At 48.8% G+C, this 17,946-nt stretch overlaps 1 protein-coding gene across 14 annotated transcripts in view; it reads right to left on the reverse strand.

Moving 5' to 3' along the window:
• Positions 1-17,946, reverse strand: part of KIF1B (kinesin family member 1B) — a 211,485-nt gene that overhangs the window by 19,935 nt on the left and 173,604 nt on the right. For 13 of the 14 annotated variants that reach the window (XM_063594801.1, XM_063594790.1, XM_063594798.1 and 10 more), the window contains one exon: positions 676-751. In XM_063594801.1, the coding sequence (XP_063450871.1) occupies positions 676-751 (76 nt within the window). Of the gene's footprint in view, positions 1-675; positions 752-1,254; positions 16,299-17,946 lie in introns of those variants that run through there. The other variant, XM_003822101.7, reaches the window with a different exon arrangement.

Raw genomic sequence — 17,946 nt, forward strand, 5'->3', positions numbered from 1 at the left:
AAAGTCCTGAGTAGGAGATCCAGGACACACAAGACTTTCAGACTGTGGCCAAAGTAACAATGACCTTTCCATTCAACCCAAGTTCTGGGGAGGTCAGACCTGCCTTTGCCTTTTCTTCCCCCAGCTGTGGGAGGCTCACTGTAAAGTTATGTCACCTCATAGGATGAAAACGGCGGACAACCGAGGCGAAGGCCAACTACCCCCGGCGTGTTAGGTAGAATCCACAACCAACCTGTTAGGACTCAGAATCAAATCCAGGAACTGGCCGGTTCAACAGGCTCTATCTGTTGTTATTGATCACCCTGGCGTCTAAGCCACTTTAACATTTAGAAGAAACATTTTCACTCTCCCCAGATCTCATCAGGCAATCAAGTTAGAGCTCTACACAGCCAGCAAGGTTCTCCTCCCGCACCCTTCTTCTCTACTTAAGACACTAATTCGTTCATTCGGGCTGTGAACCTCACCGACCCACAGGCACACTCCGCAGGACTAAGTTCGGGATCGGCCCGCCCACGCCTACAGGGTGCTTCTCCTTTCCATACAAAAATGCCACGAGCAGCAACAGAGCACATTAGCAAAGCACGGCCAGGGGACCCGTAAGCTCCCAAACCTATCGCCGGCCTCGGCTAAAGCGCCCGGGAACCAGAGAGAAGACAATGCGCCCACGCCGCTTACCACAAAACCGTGGTCATTCATGTTCAGAATTAAGTTCTGGCCCATGACGGCCAATCCGATCAGCGCGATGTCAGCTCTAGAGAGGCAGAAACAGAACAAAGGAAAGAGTCAGCACCGCTCGACGCGCTGCAACCCAGGGGTCCGGTCCTTCCACATTAGGCCGTGACTGGGAGTCTGCACTTTCCTCCGCGCCTCCCGCGGGCCCCCAGAAGCCGGGCGCGCACGCTGCAGAGCCTCGGCCGGGCAGGCGGCCCCCAGCCCCGCCCTCGCGCCCGGCTCCCGCTGGCACGCGTCCCGCAGGTGTCCCTGCAGACTCGGCGAGGCCTGGCCGCGCCTCCTCCCAGGCCCTCGAAGGGACCCGCCCCGCCCCATGCCTGCGCGGCCGAGAGGGCAGGGGGCCGGGCCCGCAGGAAAGGAGCTCTGGGCCCGAGACGCCGTAGGGCCAGGGTCACAGAGCCCCAAGTGAGCTCAGGCGACCCCCAGGGTGGGAGGCGTCGGAGAGAACGAGGGAGATCCCGACCCCCAAAGAGTTCCCCGCCCGCTGAGGCCGAGCCGGGCTGCCCCTGGCGAGTCACTCACTGGGCCATGGCGGCGGACAGAGCAGAACCGAAGAGCGGCGACGCGCGGAGGACGAGTGAGGGAAAGACCCGCAGCGGCTCCCTCCAGAAACTGCGGCCGCTCACGCCCGGCTTTTCGGCGCCGGCCAATCGAATGGAAGGGGGTGGAGCCATGAAGCCACACCATTGGCTCTCCCCGACGCCTGTTAGACCATCCGAGGCAAACGTGCCCGCCCACCCCCGGGGGCCGGATCAGTGGAGCGCCGAGCACCTAGATGACATTGCCCCGGCGAGGCTCCGGGCTCCCCGCCCACGCGCAGAGCTGTCCGCTCGTCCCAGCTGCACCTCGGTCCTGCAGGCCGTCCGCCTGGCGCAGCTGTAGCCACAGCAACTCACGCAGGACCGCGCTTTACAGTTTACCAGGCACTCGGATGCCTTTGGCGCGAGCGCCCGTCGCTCCTTCCTCAGGTCACTGCGGTGCACCGTGCGGGTCCGCGTCGTGTCCCTCCGCTCCGGAGCAGGGGCCGGGCGTGCTCGTTCAGTCCTGTGCGCACTCGGAATGGGGCCGGGGAAGGCTGAGCCTCAGGGCGACCCTGATGTGGAGCCGTGCGACCGCTCACTGCGGGTGAAGAGACCCAGGCGCAGACAGCGCAGGCGGGGTATGTATTGGTTGGAGTATGATGGGGTCAGGACTTGAGTCTTTTACCCAGGCCCGGAGATAATGGCATTGAACCCCTTCTCATTTTGTAGAGGCTATGTGACCCGCGAGATGGACCAGGTTAAATGCAGAGGCAGATACAAAAAACCAGCCATCTTAAGCCAGACATTTGCAAAGTAGCCAAGCAGCGCTTCTTATCTTACTGAGTCCCTTCTTGCTAGGAGGAAATTGTTATTCAGAAGTTTGAGTTTTAGATTTTTTTTTTTTTTTTTTTGAGACGGAGTCTCGCACTGTCGCCCGGGCTGGAATGCAGTGGTGTGATCTCAGCTCACTGCACCTTCCGCCTCCCGGGTTCAAGCAATTTTCCTGCCTCAGCCTCCCAAGTAGCTGGGATTACAGGCGCCCGCCACCACGCCCAGCTAATTTTTGTATTTTTAGAAGAGATGGGGTTTCACCATCTTGGCCAGGCTGGTCTCAAACTCCTGACCTCCTGATCCGCCCGCCTTGGCCTCCCAAAGTGCTGAGATTACAGGCGTGAGCCACCGTGCCCGGCCTTTTTTGATGTCGTTGTTGAGATGGAGTCTGGCTGTGTCTCCAGGCTGGAGGGCAGTGGCGCGATCTGGGCTCACTGCAACCTCCGCCTCCCAGGTTCAAGCGATTCTCCTGCCTCCGCCTCCCAAGTAGCTGGGACTACAGGTGTGTGCCACCATGCCCAGCTAATGTTTTTATTTTTAGTAGAGACAGGGTTTCACCATGTTGGCCAGGCTGGTCTCGAACTCCTAACCTCAAGTGATCCACCCACCTCAGCCTCCCAAAGTTCTGGGATTAGAGGTGTGAGCCACTGTGCCCGGTCGGTTTTTAATTTTTATAAAGACCAGGTCTTTGCTCTGTTGCCCAGGCTGGAGTGCAGTGGCATGATCATAGCTTACTGCAGCCTTGAACTACTGAGGTCAAGCAATCTTCTAGCCTCAACTTCCTGAGTAGCTAGGACTACAGGCATGCAACACCATGCCCGGCTAAGACATCCTACTTTAAAATATGTCAAACTTCACAGCACAGTTCTTTTTTTAAAATACAGATTTAATGAGATAATTTACATGTCATACAATTCAAACATTGTAAGTACACATTTGGATGACCTTTAATTTATACTGTTGTGTAGCCATCACCATAATCCACTTATAGAAAACTTCCATCACCCAAAACGTTCCTTTGGGCCTATTTGTAGTCAGTCTCTGCTCTCACCCCCAGCCAACCTCTGATCTACTTTGCATGGTTTTTGCCTTTTCCAGAAATTTCATTGAAATGGAATAATAGCATGTAATTTTTTTGGTCTGGCTTCTTTCACTTAGCATCACGTTTCTGAGGCTCATCTGTGTTGTTGCAGGTATGAGTGGTTTGTTCCTTTTCATTGCTGAGTGGTATTCCATTAATGCAATTGTGTCATCATTTGCTTATCCATTTATCTGTTGATAGACATTTGGATTGTTTCTAGTTTGGGAAATAAATAAATAATTCTGTTTTGAACTCATGTACAAATTGTTGTTTTCATTTCTTTTGTGTGTGTGTGTGAGATGGAGTCTCACTCTGTAGCCCAAGCTAGAGTGCAGTGGCACGATCTCGGCTTACTGAAACCTTTGCCTCTGGGGCTCAAGTGATTCTCCTGCCTCAGCCTCCCAAGTAGCTGGGACTAGAGGTGTGCCCCACCACACCCGGTTAATTTTTTTGTATTTTTAGTGGAGACGGGGTTTTACCATGTTGCCCTGGGTGGTCTGGAGAGCTACCGCCTTAGCCTCCCAAAGTGCTGGCATTACAGGTGTGAGCCACCACGCCCAGCCTGTTGTTTTCATTTCTTTTGGACATATACTTAGGAGTGGATTGCTGGGTTTTAAGGTAAGTGTAACTTTTTAAGAAACTGCTGGCCAGGTGTGGTGGCTCACACCTGTAATCCTAGCACTTTGTGGGGCCAAGACAGGTGGATCACTTGAGCCCAGGAGTTGAAGTCCAGCCTGGGCAACATGGTATAACCCTGTGTCTACTAAAAATACAAAAATTAACCCGTCATGGTGGCACACGCCTGTAATCCCAGCTACTCAGGAGGCTGAGGCAGGAGAATTGCTTGAACCCGGGAGCTGGAGGCCTCTACTAAAAATAGAAAAACTGAGGTGGGAGGATCACCTGAACCTGGGGAGGTCAAGGCTGCAGGGAGCCATAATTGTGCCTGCACTCCAGGTCTCGCCCTGTCGCCCAGGCTGGAGTGCAGTGGCGTGATCTCGGCTCACTGCAACCTCTGCCTCCTGGGTTCAAGAAATTGTCCTGCCTCAGCCTCCCAAGTAGCCAGGACTACAGGTGCACGCCACCACGCCCAGCTAATTTTTTGTATTTTAGTAGAGACAGGGTTTTGCTGCATTGTCCAGGCTGGTCTTGAATCCCTGAGCTCAGGGAATCTCCCCCCTCAGCTTCTCAAAGTGCTAGGATTACAGGCATGGGCCACCACACCCGGCCGATATAAAACTTTTAACAAAACCCCAGACTTTATTCCAATGACAATTTTTCTGCTGGGCATGGCAGTTCACGCCTGTAATCCCAGCATTTTGGGAGGCTGAGGTGGGAAGATCACTTGAGCCCAGGAGTTGGAGACCAGCCTGAGCAACATAGTGAGACCCCCATCTCTACTTAAAAAAACAAAAATTAAAAATAAAACTAGCCAGGTGTGGTGGTGCATGCCTGTAGTCCCAGCTACTCGAGAGGGTTAGGTGGAAAGACTGCTTGAGGCTGGGACATTGAGGCTGCAATGAGTCATGATGGTACCACTGCACTCCAGCCTGAGTGACAGAGCCAAAACCCTGTCTCAAAAAAAAAAAAAAAGAAAAAGAAAAAAAAAGGCCAAGCACGGTGGTCCACACCTGCACTTATAGTCCCAGCACTTTGGAAGGCCGAGGCAGGAGTATCACTTGAGCCCAGGGTTGGAGAACAGCCTGGGCAACATGGCGGAAACCCATCTCTACCAAAAAAAAAAAAAAAATTCAAAAATTATGGCCGGGCACAGTGGCCCATGGCTGTAATCCCAGCATTTTAGGAGGCCAAGGCAGGCAGATCACTTGAGCCTAGGAGTTCAAGACCAGTCTGGCCAAACTGGCAAAACCCCATCTCTACTAAAAATCCCAGCTACTCAGGAGGCTGAGGCAGGAGAATTGCTTGAACCTGGGAGGTGCCACTGCACTCCAGCCTGGGCAATAGGGTGAGACTCAGTCTCAAAAAAAAAAAAAAAAAAAAAAAGTGTCATTTACAATAACATCAAAAGAATAAAATATTTGGAATAAGACATTGAATTTAATAAAATAAGTCCAAAGCCTATACACTCAAAACCACAAAACATTGCTGAAGCAAATTACAGATCTAAATAAGACATTGTAACATGTTAACGGATTTGCAAGACTCAATATCACACTGGCATGATCTCGGCTCACTACAGGCTCCACCTCCCAGGTTTAAGCGATTCTCCTGCCTAAGGCTCCTGAGTAGCTGGGATTACAGGCAAGTGCCACCACATCCAGCTAATTTTTTTTTTTTTTTTTTTTTTTTTTTAGTAGAGATGGCATTTCATTATGTTGGCTAGGCTGGTCTCAAACTCCTCACCTCAAGTGATCTGCCTGCCTCAGCCTCCCAAAGTGCTGGGATTACAGGCGTTGAGCCACTGTACTGGGCCTATCATGGATTTTCAATTGTATATTTTTCCTTTCAATTCTGTTTTTGAGACTAATGTTAGCAGTGTATATATTTATAATGGCTAAATCTTCATGATGTATTGATGTAGCCATTATCATCATAAAATGTTCCTTTATGTTTCTAATATTAATATTACTATTAAAGTCTATGCTGAGTTAAATGTATGCAGGAAGAACTTGGGGGAAAAGGCCATGTTGACTGTTGTTCATATAGCTATTCCTGCTCTCTTGTGATTCTTGATTGCATGGTATATCTTTTCACTTTCACTCTATTATTTGTGTCTTTGAATCTAAAGGATCTCTTGTAGATAGCATATAGTTGAATCTTGCTTTTTTATACAGTTTTACAGTCTGTGCCCTTTGGAATATTTAGTCCATTCATGTTTAATGTAATTGTTGATATGGTTGAATATATGGATGACATTTTAATACTTGTTTTCTATATTTCTCATCTTTTTTGTCCCTTTGTTTCTCTTTAATTCTTTTTTGAGATGGAGTCTCACTCTGTCGCCCAGGCTGGAGTGCAGTGGCACCATCTCAGTTCACTGCAACCTCCACCTCACGGGTTAAAGCAATTCTCCTGTTTTAAGCCTGCCAAGTAGCTGGGATTACAGGCATGCCACCATGACTGGCTAATTTTTGCATTTTTAGTAGAGACAGGGTTTCACCATGTTGGCCAGGCTGGTCTTGAGCTCCTGACCTCAGGTGATCTGCCTGCCTCGGCCTCCCCAAGTGCTGGAATTACTGGCGTGAGCCACCACGCCTGGCTTCTTTAACTCCTTTTTCTGTGTTACATTTGTGTATGTGTATGTATGTATTATCCTGATCCCAAAGTTGAAGGGTTTTTTCCTTTTAGTTATATGTTTGAGTTACTTTCTGTGTGGTTGTCTAGGGATTGCAGTATGTAGCTTTAACTTATTACAGTATATTTCAGCTCAATACCGAAAATTCTGGTAAAATACAGTAACTTTACTACCCTTCCCTTGCTCTTCCTTTGTGTTATATATATATCTTTATATGTTATAAACCCAGCAATGTGTTATAACTGGTTTAAACAACCTTGTTTTTTAAAAAATTAAAAAAGAGAGAAAAATATAAAGTATAAAAGAGAAATATAGGGAGGCCGAGGTGGGCAGATCACGAGGTCAGGAGATCGAGACCATCCCGGCTAACTTGGTGAAACCCCGACTCTACTAAAAATACAAAAAATTAGCTGGGTGTGGTGGCGTGCACCTGTAGTCCCAGCTACTCAGGAGGCTGAGGAAGGAGAATTGCTTGAACCCGGGAGGCGGAGGCTTCAGTGAGCCGGGATTGTGCCACTGCACTCCAGTCTGAGCAACAGACCAAGACACTGTCTCAAAAAAAAAAAAAAAAGAGAAATATATAGTGTTTTACATTTAGCTGCCTTCATCATTCTAGTGCTCCATGCCTTCTGGTGAATTCAAGATATTGTTCTAGTGTCCTTTTCTTTTAGGCTGAAGGACTTCCTTTAGTACTTCTTTTTTTTTTTTTTTTTTTTTGGAGACAGAATTTTGCTCTTGTCACCCATGCTGGAGTGCAGTGGCTCAATCTCGGCTCACCACAACCTCTGTCTCCCAGGTTCAAGCGATTCTTCTGCCTCAGCCTCCCAAGTAGCTGGGATTACAGGCATGTGCCATCATGCCTGGCTAATTTTGTATTTTTAGTAGAGATGGGGTTTCTCCATGTTGGTCAGGCTGGTCTCGAACTTCCGACCTCAGGTGATCCGCCTGCCTTGGCCTCAGAAAGTGCTGAGATTACAGGAGTGAGCCACCACACCCGGCCCCTTTAGTACCTCTTTTAGGAGAGGTCTGCTAGCAATAATTCTCTTATTCTCCCTTTTTAAAAATCTCAGAATGTCTTTATTTCACCTTTTTCTTGGGACAGGGTCTTGGTCTGTCACCCAGTCTGGAGTGCTGTGGTTTGAACGTGGCTTACTGCACCCCCAACCTCCTGGGCTCAAGCAGTTCTCCCACTTCAGCCTCCCAAGTAGCTAGGACCGCAGGTGGGTGCCACCATGTCTGGCTAATTTTTAAAATTTTTCTGTAGAGGCTGGTCTGGTCCTCCTGGGCGCAAGCAATCCTGCTTCAGACTCCCACAGTGCTGGGAGTACAGGTGTCAGCCACCGCACCCGGCCTCACCTTCACTTTTGAAGGCTAGTTTTGCTGGATATAAAATTATTGGGTGATTGTTTTTTCCTTTCAGCACTTTGAATATCCATTGCAGTGGCTTTAGCCTTTACTGTTTCTGATGAGCAGTTAAGCATTTTTTTTTTTTTTTTTTTTTTTTTTCAGAGACAGGGTTTTGCTCTGTTGCCCAGGCTGGGGTGCAGTGGCACAATCACAGTTCACGGCAACCTTGACCTCCTGGGCTCAAGCAATCCCACCTCAGCCCCCAAAATGAGTGGGACTACAGGTTCACGCCACTATGCCTGGCTAATTTTTGTATTTTTAATAGAGATGGAGTTTCACCATGTTGGCCATGGCTGGTCTCAAACTCCTGATCTCAAGTGATCCGCCCACCTCGGCCTCCCAAAGTGCTAGGATTACAGGTGTGAGCCACCACACCCAGCCCAGATTTTTGTTTCTTTTCTTTTTCCTTTTTTTTTTTTTTTTGACACAGGGACTCGCTCTGTTGTCCAGCCTGAAGTGCAGTGGCTCACTGCAGTCTTGAACTCCTGGGCTCAAGCAATCCTCCCATCTCAGCCTCCTAAGTTGTTGGGACTACAGGTGCACACCACCGTATCTGGCCTTTTTTTTTTTTTTTTTTTTTAAGAGATAAGACGAGATCTCTCTATGTTGCCCAGGCTGGTCTCAAACTCCTGGACTTAAATAATCCTCCCATCTTGGCGTCCCAAAGTGCTAGGATTACAGGTTGAGCTACTGCACCCAGATTTTTTTTATTCTTTAGGTTTTAGCTTGACTTCCTGATGGTTGCCTTGTGTCTCCATAACTTAGTGGCCAAAGATCTGGGAAGAGGTTGTGCTCAAACACCTTGGCTGTGCTCAGATATTTAGGCCTATCTGGGTGGGTCGGCGGTGCATTCAGGGATCACCTAGTTCTTAAATCTCCCTTGGCTTTTTTTCTTTTTTTTTTTGAGACAGAATTTCGCTCTTGCTCCCCAGGCTGGTGTGCAGTGGTGGGATCTTGGCTCACTGCAACCTCTGCCTCCTGGGTTCAAGCGATTCTCCTACCTCAGCCTCCCAAGTAGCTGGGATTACAGGCACCCGCCACCATGCCTGGCTAATTCTTTGTATTTTTAGTAGAGACGGGGTTTCACCATGTTGGCCAGGCTGGTCTTGAACTCCTGACCTCAGGTGATCCACCCGCCTCTGCCTCCCAGAGTGCTGGGATTACAGCGTGAGCCACCACACCCAGCCTCCCTTGACTTTTAACATTTTTCTTTTTCTTTTTTTTTTTTTTTTGAGATGGAGTTTCACTCTGTCACCCAGGCTGGAGTGCAGTGATGCGATCTCAGCTCACTGCAACCTCCGCCTCCTGGGTTCAAGCAGTTCTCCTGCCTCATCCTCCCAAGTAGCTGGGATTACAGGCGTGCACCACCACGCCTGGCTAATTTTTGTATTTTCAGTAGAGACGGGGTTTTGCTGTGTTAGCCAGGCTAGTCTTGAACTCCTGACCTCAGGTGATCTGCCTACCTTGGCCTCCCAAAGTGCTGGGATTACAGGTGTGAGCCATGGTGCCCAGCTCTCCCTTGGCTTTTAATTTCTGTGGGCTTTCTGAAGTCTCATCTGTGTACGTGTCTGGTTTTCCAGCCAGCGAGTGATGTGCTGAGGTCCTGTCTAATCCTTTTGTGGCATTCTCATTTCCAGAGTCTCCTCTTAGATTTCTAGCTACTCTGCTACTTGAGATCTCAGGCTAGTAAGCTGTGGGTTTCTTTCTCAAGAAACGGCTTTCTCAAGCTGTTTATTTCTCAAGAACTTTGCCATTTTTAGCTGATAAAAAAGTACACTTCTTGAGGCCGGGTGCGGTGGCTCACGCCTGTAATCCCAGCACTTTGGGAGGCTGAGGAGGGCGGATCACAAGGTCAGGAGTTCGGGACCAGCCTGACCAAAATGGTGAAACCCCGTCTCTACTAAAAATAGAAAAATTAGCCAGGTATGGTGGCAGGCGCCTGTAGTCCCAGCTACTCGGGAGGCTGAGGCAGGAGAATGGAGTGAACCCGGGAAGCGGAGCTTGCAGTGAGCTGAGATCGCGCCACTGCACTCCATCCTGGGCGACAGAGTGAGACTCCATTTAAAAAAAAAAAAAAGGTACACTTCTCGGCCCGGGTCAGTGGCTCACACCTGTAAACCCAGCACTTTGGGAGGCCGATTTAGGAGGCCGAGGTGGAGGATCACCTGAGGTCGGGAGTTTGAGACCAGCCTGACCAACAAGGAGAAACCCCATCTCTACTAAAAATAAAAAATTAGCCGCAGTGGTGCATTCCTGTAATCCCAGCTACTGGGGAGGCTGAGGCAAAAGAATTGCTTGAACCTGGGAGGTAGACGTTGCAGTGAGCCGAGATCGTGCCATTGCACTCCAGCCTGGGCAACAAGAGCAAAACTCCGTCTCAAAAAAAAAAGTTCTAGCACTTTTTTTTTCTTTATCTTTTTCTTTTCTTTTGATACTAAGTTTCGCTCTTGTTGCCCAGTCTGGAGGGCAGTGGTGCTATCTTGGCTCACCGCAACCTCCGCCTCCCAGGTTCAAGCGATTCTCCCGTCTCAGCCTCCCAAGTTGCTGGGATTACAGGCATGAGCCACCATGCCTGGCTAATTTTTTTGTATTTTTCGTAGAGACATGGGTTTCACCAGGTTGGTCAGGCTGGTCTCGAACTCCTGACCTTAGGTGATCCACCTGCCTAGGCGTCCCAAAGTGCAGGGATTACAGGCGTGAGCCACTCTTTTTCTTTTTATTATTCATTATTATTTTTTGTAGAGACAGGGTCTTGCTTGGTTGCATAGGCTGGCCTTGAACTCCTGTCCTCCAGCCAACTTCCCACCTTTGCTTCCCAAAGTGTTGGGAGATTACAGGTGCAAGCTACCGTGCCCAGCCAGTTTTTTCTCAAGAATAAATGCTTCTTAATTTGCCTGCCTTTGGTTGATGTCCAGAACCTTGAAATGTTTTTGGTATATATTTTTTCCAATTTTATGCTTTTTTATTTTTGTAGAGTGCCTTCCCTATTCTCTTCACGCTGCAGCAGCCAGCAGTCCCTCCACAGCACTGTCCTTGTCCTTTTGTCTGTGGTTAAGGCCTTCCTCCAGAGTCCGCCAGAAAGTAGTCAGGGTCTGTGGGCTTTTACTGAAGTCCCTGACCACAGGGCATGCTGCAATAATAGATCCTGTGCTGGGTGCTGCCTCTGCTGGCATTTCTCTTTCACAGGCTGGATTTGGGACCTCAGCCTTACAGGAAATAAGGAGACTGAGGATCAGAAAATGTGGAGAGAAGCCTCAATAGAAAGGACACACAGGCTCACACCTGTAATTCCAGCACTTTGTGAGGCCGAGGCGGGTGGATCACCTGAGGTCAAGAGTTTGAGACCACCAACATGGCAAAACCCCGTCTCTACTAAAAATACAAAAAATTAGCCAGGCGTGTTGGTGGGCGCCTGTAATCCCAGCTACTCGGGAGGCTGAGGCAGGAGAATCACTTGAACCCAGGAGGCAGAGGTTGCAGTGAGCCGAGATCACGCAACTACACTCCAGCCTGGACCACAAGAGTGAAACTCGTCTCAAAAAAAAACCCCCCCAAAATTAGCTGGGCGTGGTGGTGCATCCTGTAGTCCCAGCTACTCAGGAGGCTGAGGCCTAAGAATTGCTTGAACCCAGTGGTAGGGGTGGGGGACAGAGGTTGCAGTGAGCCAAGATCATGCCATTGCACTCCAGCCTGGGCAACAGAATGATGCTCTGTCTCAAAAAAAGGACAAAAGGACTGAGAGCCTCCTCAAACTCCTGCCTTGCTCCAGAGGCTCACAGCAGTCCTCAGGCTGCTTGACGACAGGGATGCCACTGCCTGCCTGTCCTGCTTCCTTCCCAGGGTGGGCACAGCAAAATGAGCTAATGTCCATGAAAGTTCCTTTTAAACTTAAGACTGCTCCACAATTTTCATATTTATTAATATTCTCTAACGTGACAAACTCAGCTCAGGGAAGTTGAACTTCCCAGCTAGTTAGTGGCGGAGGTGAACTTTAACCCAAGTCTACTTACTAGGGCCAAGCCCAGCATTCTTTCCCAATAGGGTTAGCAGGACATAATCATGTATACTCACGGTGACTGTGTTCCCAATGAACCTGGGTATATCTGCATTTTAGAGATGTTTCATTGACTTTCAACGGAAAGCTGGATTTTGGAGAACAAACAGTACTTGCAGAAATTTCACAAGTAGAACTTCACACAATGGCTCCCTTAAAAGAACCTTGGTGACAGGCATCCTTTTCAACTTTGTTGCAGCTGCTTCCTCTTTCTATGGGGCTCAGTTACAAGGAAAGCCTACCATCAGACTTTCTTGCAGGAACAAATTGATTGCTTTAGTCTGAGATTTAGCAAGGGAGAAATTATGCTGAGTCAATGTGACTAATTTAACCAAGTTACTACTGAAGAGACATTTTATGCAAACATATTGCATAAAATCAATATGTATCTAATCATATAGTCATGTTTTCCCTTCTAATAATGTTACATGCTACACAAACTTTCCATTTCCATGTTAAGGTTCTAATCAGCAGTAAAAAATACTGCTTCTCAGAATTGCTGGAAAACTACAGTAAGCTGGCTTGGGAGAGCAGGACTGGAACAAAGGCAAGTCTCCCCCTGGGGATGAACAGAATCAAGCCAGGGCGCGCTAGAGCTGTGTCAGGCTGACTTAGCTTTTTAGTTGTTAGAAACTCAAGTGCTTGGCTTAAAATGCTTAAGAAGGTCAACCCACATTATTATCCACCAGAAAAACTTTCTGGCTTGCCCTAACTCCCCAAATCCCAAATCAAAGCATGAGCACAAGTTCTACAAGAACAGCCCTCTATGCAAACCTCCCAGGGTGGAATCCTTGTTTGATTTACGTAAGAGGGTGTGTAAAGCAACATACCAGTAAGGGCAGATTTGAAAATCCCAGCTCTGACACTCACTCAACTACATAATTCTTGTAGCTGAACTCAAACTGAACTCAAATGACCTGAATATATTTTAGGTGGAAAGAGTACTTTTTTTTTTTTTGAGACGTGGTCTTGCCCTGTTGCCTGGGCTAGGCTGGAACTCCTGGGCTCAGAGGAGCTTGCATGAAATGATGCCTTTCATTTACAGGCACATGCCACTATGCCCAGCTCCTTTTTTTTTTTTTTTTTTTTTTTTTTGAGACAGGGTCTTGCTTTGTTACCCAGGCGCCAGTGGCACCATCATAGCTCACTGCAGTCTCAAACTCCTGGGCTCAAGGGATCCTCCCATCTCAGCTTCCTGAGTAGCTGAGGCTACAGGTGTGTACCACCATGCCCAGTTAATTGTTTTTATTTTTTGTAGAAATGGGGGCTCACTAAGTTGCCCAGGCTGGTTTTGAGCTCTGGCTTCAAGTGATCCTCCTGCCACGGCCTCTCAAAGTGCTGGGATTACAGGTGTAAGCCACCATGCCTGCTCCCCCTGCCTTTTTTTTTTTTTTTTTTTTTTTTTAAAAGAAACAGGTTCTTGCTTTGTTGCCCATGCTGGCCTTGAACTGCTGGACTCAAGCAATCATTCCACGTTAGCTTCCAGAGTAGCAGAAGGAGCAATTCTGAAAAAGCCCAGAGGCTATATATTCTCACCCCAGAGGAGTATGCTTGTGATGTGCTCAGAATAGCTAAAATGGTCTGTGCAGGGACAAGGAGTTCCTAAGGGAAAGTGGAATATCTCCCCATCCAACCACAAGTGGAATAACAAGAAGAACCAGATAGAAAAGCAGCGCACCAGCCCGGGCCCGGCGCGGTGGCCCACACCTGTAATCCCAGCACTTTGGGAGGCCGAGGCGGGCAGATCACAAGGTCAGGAGATCAAGACCATCCTGGCTAACACGGTGAAACCCTGTCTCTACTAAGAAATACAAAAAATTAGCCAGGCGTGGTGGCGGGCGCCTGTAGTCCCAGCTACTCAGGAAGCTGAGGCAGGAGAATGGCGTGAACCCAGGAGGCGGAGCTTGCAGTGAGCCGAGATTGTGCCACTGCACTCCAGCCTGGGCGACGGAGCAAGACTCCGTCTCAAAACAACAACAAAAAAGAAAAGCAGCGCACCAGACTCATGCACGCTTCCATGGGTCACCTGACTTCCCAAACTATCAGCTTTGCAAGAGACATGGGGATTTACTAAGCGTGCAACCCTAGTGAGGATTCAATCCTACATGCTCCTGGGTGAGGTCTAGTTGAGGGCACAACCAGCATAATATGCACTGATTCGGGGATGATCTCCCATTTTAAACTGCAAGTCCAGTTTCAGGAAGACGTGGCCTGACATAAGCCCTAGAGCTGACATTAACTAACTTTTTTTTTTTTTTTTTGAGACAAAAATCTCGCTCTGTAGCCCAGGCTGGAGTGCAATGGTGTGATCCCGGCTCACTGCAACCTCCGCCTCCCGGGTTCAAGTGATTCTCCAGCCTCAGCCTCCCGAGTAGCTGGGATTACAGGTACCCACCACCATGCCCAGCTAATTTTTGTATTTTTAGTAGAGACAGGGTTTCACCATGTTGGCCAGGCTGGTTTTGAACTCCTGAGCTCAGGTGATCCACCCGCCTCGGCCTCCCAAAGTGGTGGGATTACAGGCATGAGCCACCACGCCCAGCCAGACATTAACTTAAGACTGAAGAGTCCTAGCAATCCAGAGACTTGCAGTGTTCCTATCACTGAGCTGTCGGCAGCACTGTGGATATAAGCCAGGGTGCTCAGTTGGATCTAGGACCTACCTCTCTGCTGTGCACTGGCCCCCAGTCCCTCAGGCCCACTCCACAACTCTCTCCACCTCACTGTCTTCCCCACTGCCAGGTTTTCCCTCCCAGTTCATTTTTTCCAATTAGTACATGCACAAGCTATGCTATTTCCTTTCTTTAAAACAAAAGCCTCTCCTTTACCCCATATCCCCTTCCAGTTACTCCATTTGTCTTTTCCCTTTTACAGAAAAATCTGTGAAAGAATTGTTTGTACTGTTTCACCCTCCTCTCCTCCCACTTCTCCTAGAACCTACTCCAATTAGGCACCACTCAAACAAATGCTCCCCTCACCAATGACCTTGCTAGTGTAGAAGCACTCCTGATGCCTCCCTCCATGAGAAGTGAGCCCCATTACTAGAATGTTCCTGTGAGTCTGGAAGGAGCGGTTAGGCATAGACTGCCTGGCCACTTCCTCCCTCTCTCTCAGAACCTCGGCTGCCTTCAGGGGACATATGCCCTGCGTTCCTCTTAACTTCTGCTACTCAAAAGAGTGATCCCCACAATGGCAATACTGACATCACTTGGAAGCTTATTAGAAAAGCAGAATCTCAGGCTCCACCCAAGCCCTACTCAATCAGAACCTGCATTTTAGTATGATCCCCAGGGGATTCTGGTGCACAACAAAGTTCAAGAAGCACTGCTCTAAACCGCCTCTTTCTGAGGTTCAGCCTTACAAAATAAATCCAGGCCGGGTGCGGTGGCTCACGCCTGTAATTCCAGCACTTTGGGAGGCTGAGGCGGGCAGACCATGAGGTCAGGATATCGAGACCATCCTGGCTAACATGGTGAAGCCCCGTCTCTACTAAAAATACAAAAAAAAAATTAGCCGGGCGCGGTGGCGGGTGCCTGTAGTCCCAGCTACCGGGGAGGCTGAGGCAGGAGAATGGTGTGAATCTGGGAGGCGGAGCTTGCAGTGAGCCAGGATGACACCACTGCACTCCAGCCTGGGCAACAGAGCACTCCAGCCTGGGCGACAGAGCAAGATGCCATCACAAAAAGAAAAGAAAAGAAAAGAAATCCAGTGTTCCCAGATGTAACCACATTTTCTAACAGCAGTTTTATCAGTATTAAGGGTGGTATTTTGGTCTCCCATCTCCCATCGTCTTATTTTTTGTTTCTTAATTGGTTCTGAAATTGGGAAAAATTAGGGTATCCCCTGGCTCCCTCGGACTTCTTATACCTTTCAGTTGCCAAAACCTGTGGTCCCTGCTCAGTCCTTCCTGTAACCTATTGGCTGCCCTGGACAAAGCAACCACTTCCTCAGTCTTCCACACTCTCCCTCCACGGCCACTGCTTGTCCTCCTGGCTGGACTCTTCTCTCTTCCTGAGGTCCATGTGTTGGAGCGCACCAAGCTCCAAGATCAGTCCTTGGTTCCTGTCAGCCACACACACGCTCCAGGTCTCCTTCCCTGCCTGAGGCTCGATCTGCTATCTTCATGCTGCCAACTCCCAAATGTGTGTCTCCAGCTCCAACCACTCCCCTTGAATCCCGCTAGTCCAGCCAACTGTTTTGTTGACTATACACTTAGGTGCATGTGTTGGCATCTGAAAGTGAACATGACTCAAATCAAATTATTATTATTATTTTGAGACAGTTTCGCTCTCTGTTGCTCAGGCTGGAGTGCGGTGGCGTGATCTCAGATCACTGCAACCTCTGCCTCCTGGGTCCAAGCGGTTCTCCTGTCTCAGCCTCCCAAATAGCTGGGATTACAGGCGCCCGCCACCACGCCCCGCTAATTTTTGTATTTTTAGTAGAGACGGGGTTTCACCATGTTGGCCAGGCTGGCCTCAAACTCCTGACCTCAGGTGATCTGCCCGCCTCGGCCTCCCAAAGTGCTATTTTCTTAACAGTCAGGGTCTCAACTCTGTTGACCAGGCTGGAGTGCAGTGGCAAGATCACAGCTCACTGCAGCTTCCAACTCCTGGGCTCAAGCGATCCTTCTGCCTTAGTCTCCTGGGTATCTGGCACTACTGGCATGCACCATCATGCCCAGCTAATTTTTAATTGTTTGTAGAGATGGGGTCTCACTACATTGCCCAGGCTGGTCGGTCTCGAAGTCTTGGGCTCCAGTGATCCTCCCACCTTGGCTTCCCAAAGTGCTGGGATTACAGGCATGACCATTCTCAGCTTTTGTTCTACCAATTGTCTTCACCTTAGAAAACTGCAATGCTGTTCTTTTACTCAGGCACTTACCCCTTTAGTTACTTTTCTCCTTTCTCTCCAACAACTCTGCATGAAGTCTCTCAGAAAACTGTTAGTTCTAACTTCAAAATGTACCCTGAATCTGCCCATTTCGTCCTACCTATACCCTACTACCTTAGTCTAAGCCACCATCTCCTCCCCTGGAATACTGGGGTAACAATCTTATTTTGCCCCTTTTTTCCACTTGTCCCTGCCTGAGTACAAAGACTATTTTCCACTCAGCAGTCAGAATGGTCTTTTAAAAATGTAAATAAGCCCCTGTGACTCCTCTGCTCCAAAGCCTTCAATGGCTTCCCATTCACTCTAATGAAATTCCAAGTCCTCACCTAAGCGCTAAATATCCTGGTCCCTGGCTACTTTCTGATGTCTTCTATTGCGCTCCCAGTCCCTGACTCTGTACCAGCGACCTTGCTATTTCTGGAACCTACTGAGGACACTGCTGCCTCAAGGGCTTCATTTCTCTACTTGGAGACCTCTTTGCCCAGGGGTTTGCATGGCTTACCCTATCCTTTCATTCTACAGTCTGCTCAAATGTGATCTCCGAAGACAGGCCTTCCTTGACTATGCCATCTAAACATCCCTCGTTCCCATCCCTCTTTCATCCTTTTATTTAGCTGCTTTCCTCCAAAATACTTAGGACCGCTGTTGTAAATTTGTTTAAACATTGTCTTCCCCACTGGAATGGGAGGGAACAAGTGCATGGGCTTGCTTTGTTGGCTGCTGAATTACTGCACCGAGCAGCGCACCAGGCACAGGGTGGGTACTCAAATATTGGTTGGAACAAATCATTGCTTTTAACCTGAGGGCTGCTCCTCCCTCCCTTCTTCTGTTTCTCCCCAAACACCCAGGACAGTGGCCCCTGCTCATGCTCTGCTCGTGATGAGGGCTTGTTAAATTAAATTGACATGTTGAACTTTTCAAATCCCCATTTACCCTTCCCCACCCAAAAAAACCCAACATGGCCAGGCACGGTGGCTCACGCCTGTAATCCCAGCACTTTGGGAGGCCGAGGTGGGCGGATCACCTGAGGTCAGGAGTTTGAGACCAGTCTGGCCAATGTGCTGAAACCCCGTCTCTACTAAAAATATTTTTAAAAATTAGCCAGGTGTGGTGGCGGGCACCTGTAATTGCAACTACTTGGGAGGCTGAGGAAAGAGAATTGTTTGAACTGGGG

This window comes from Pan paniscus, chromosome 1, assembly GCF_029289425.2.
Source record: "Pan paniscus chromosome 1, NHGRI_mPanPan1-v2.0_pri, whole genome shotgun sequence".
NCBI lineage: Eukaryota > Metazoa > Chordata > Mammalia > Primates > Hominidae > Pan > Pan paniscus.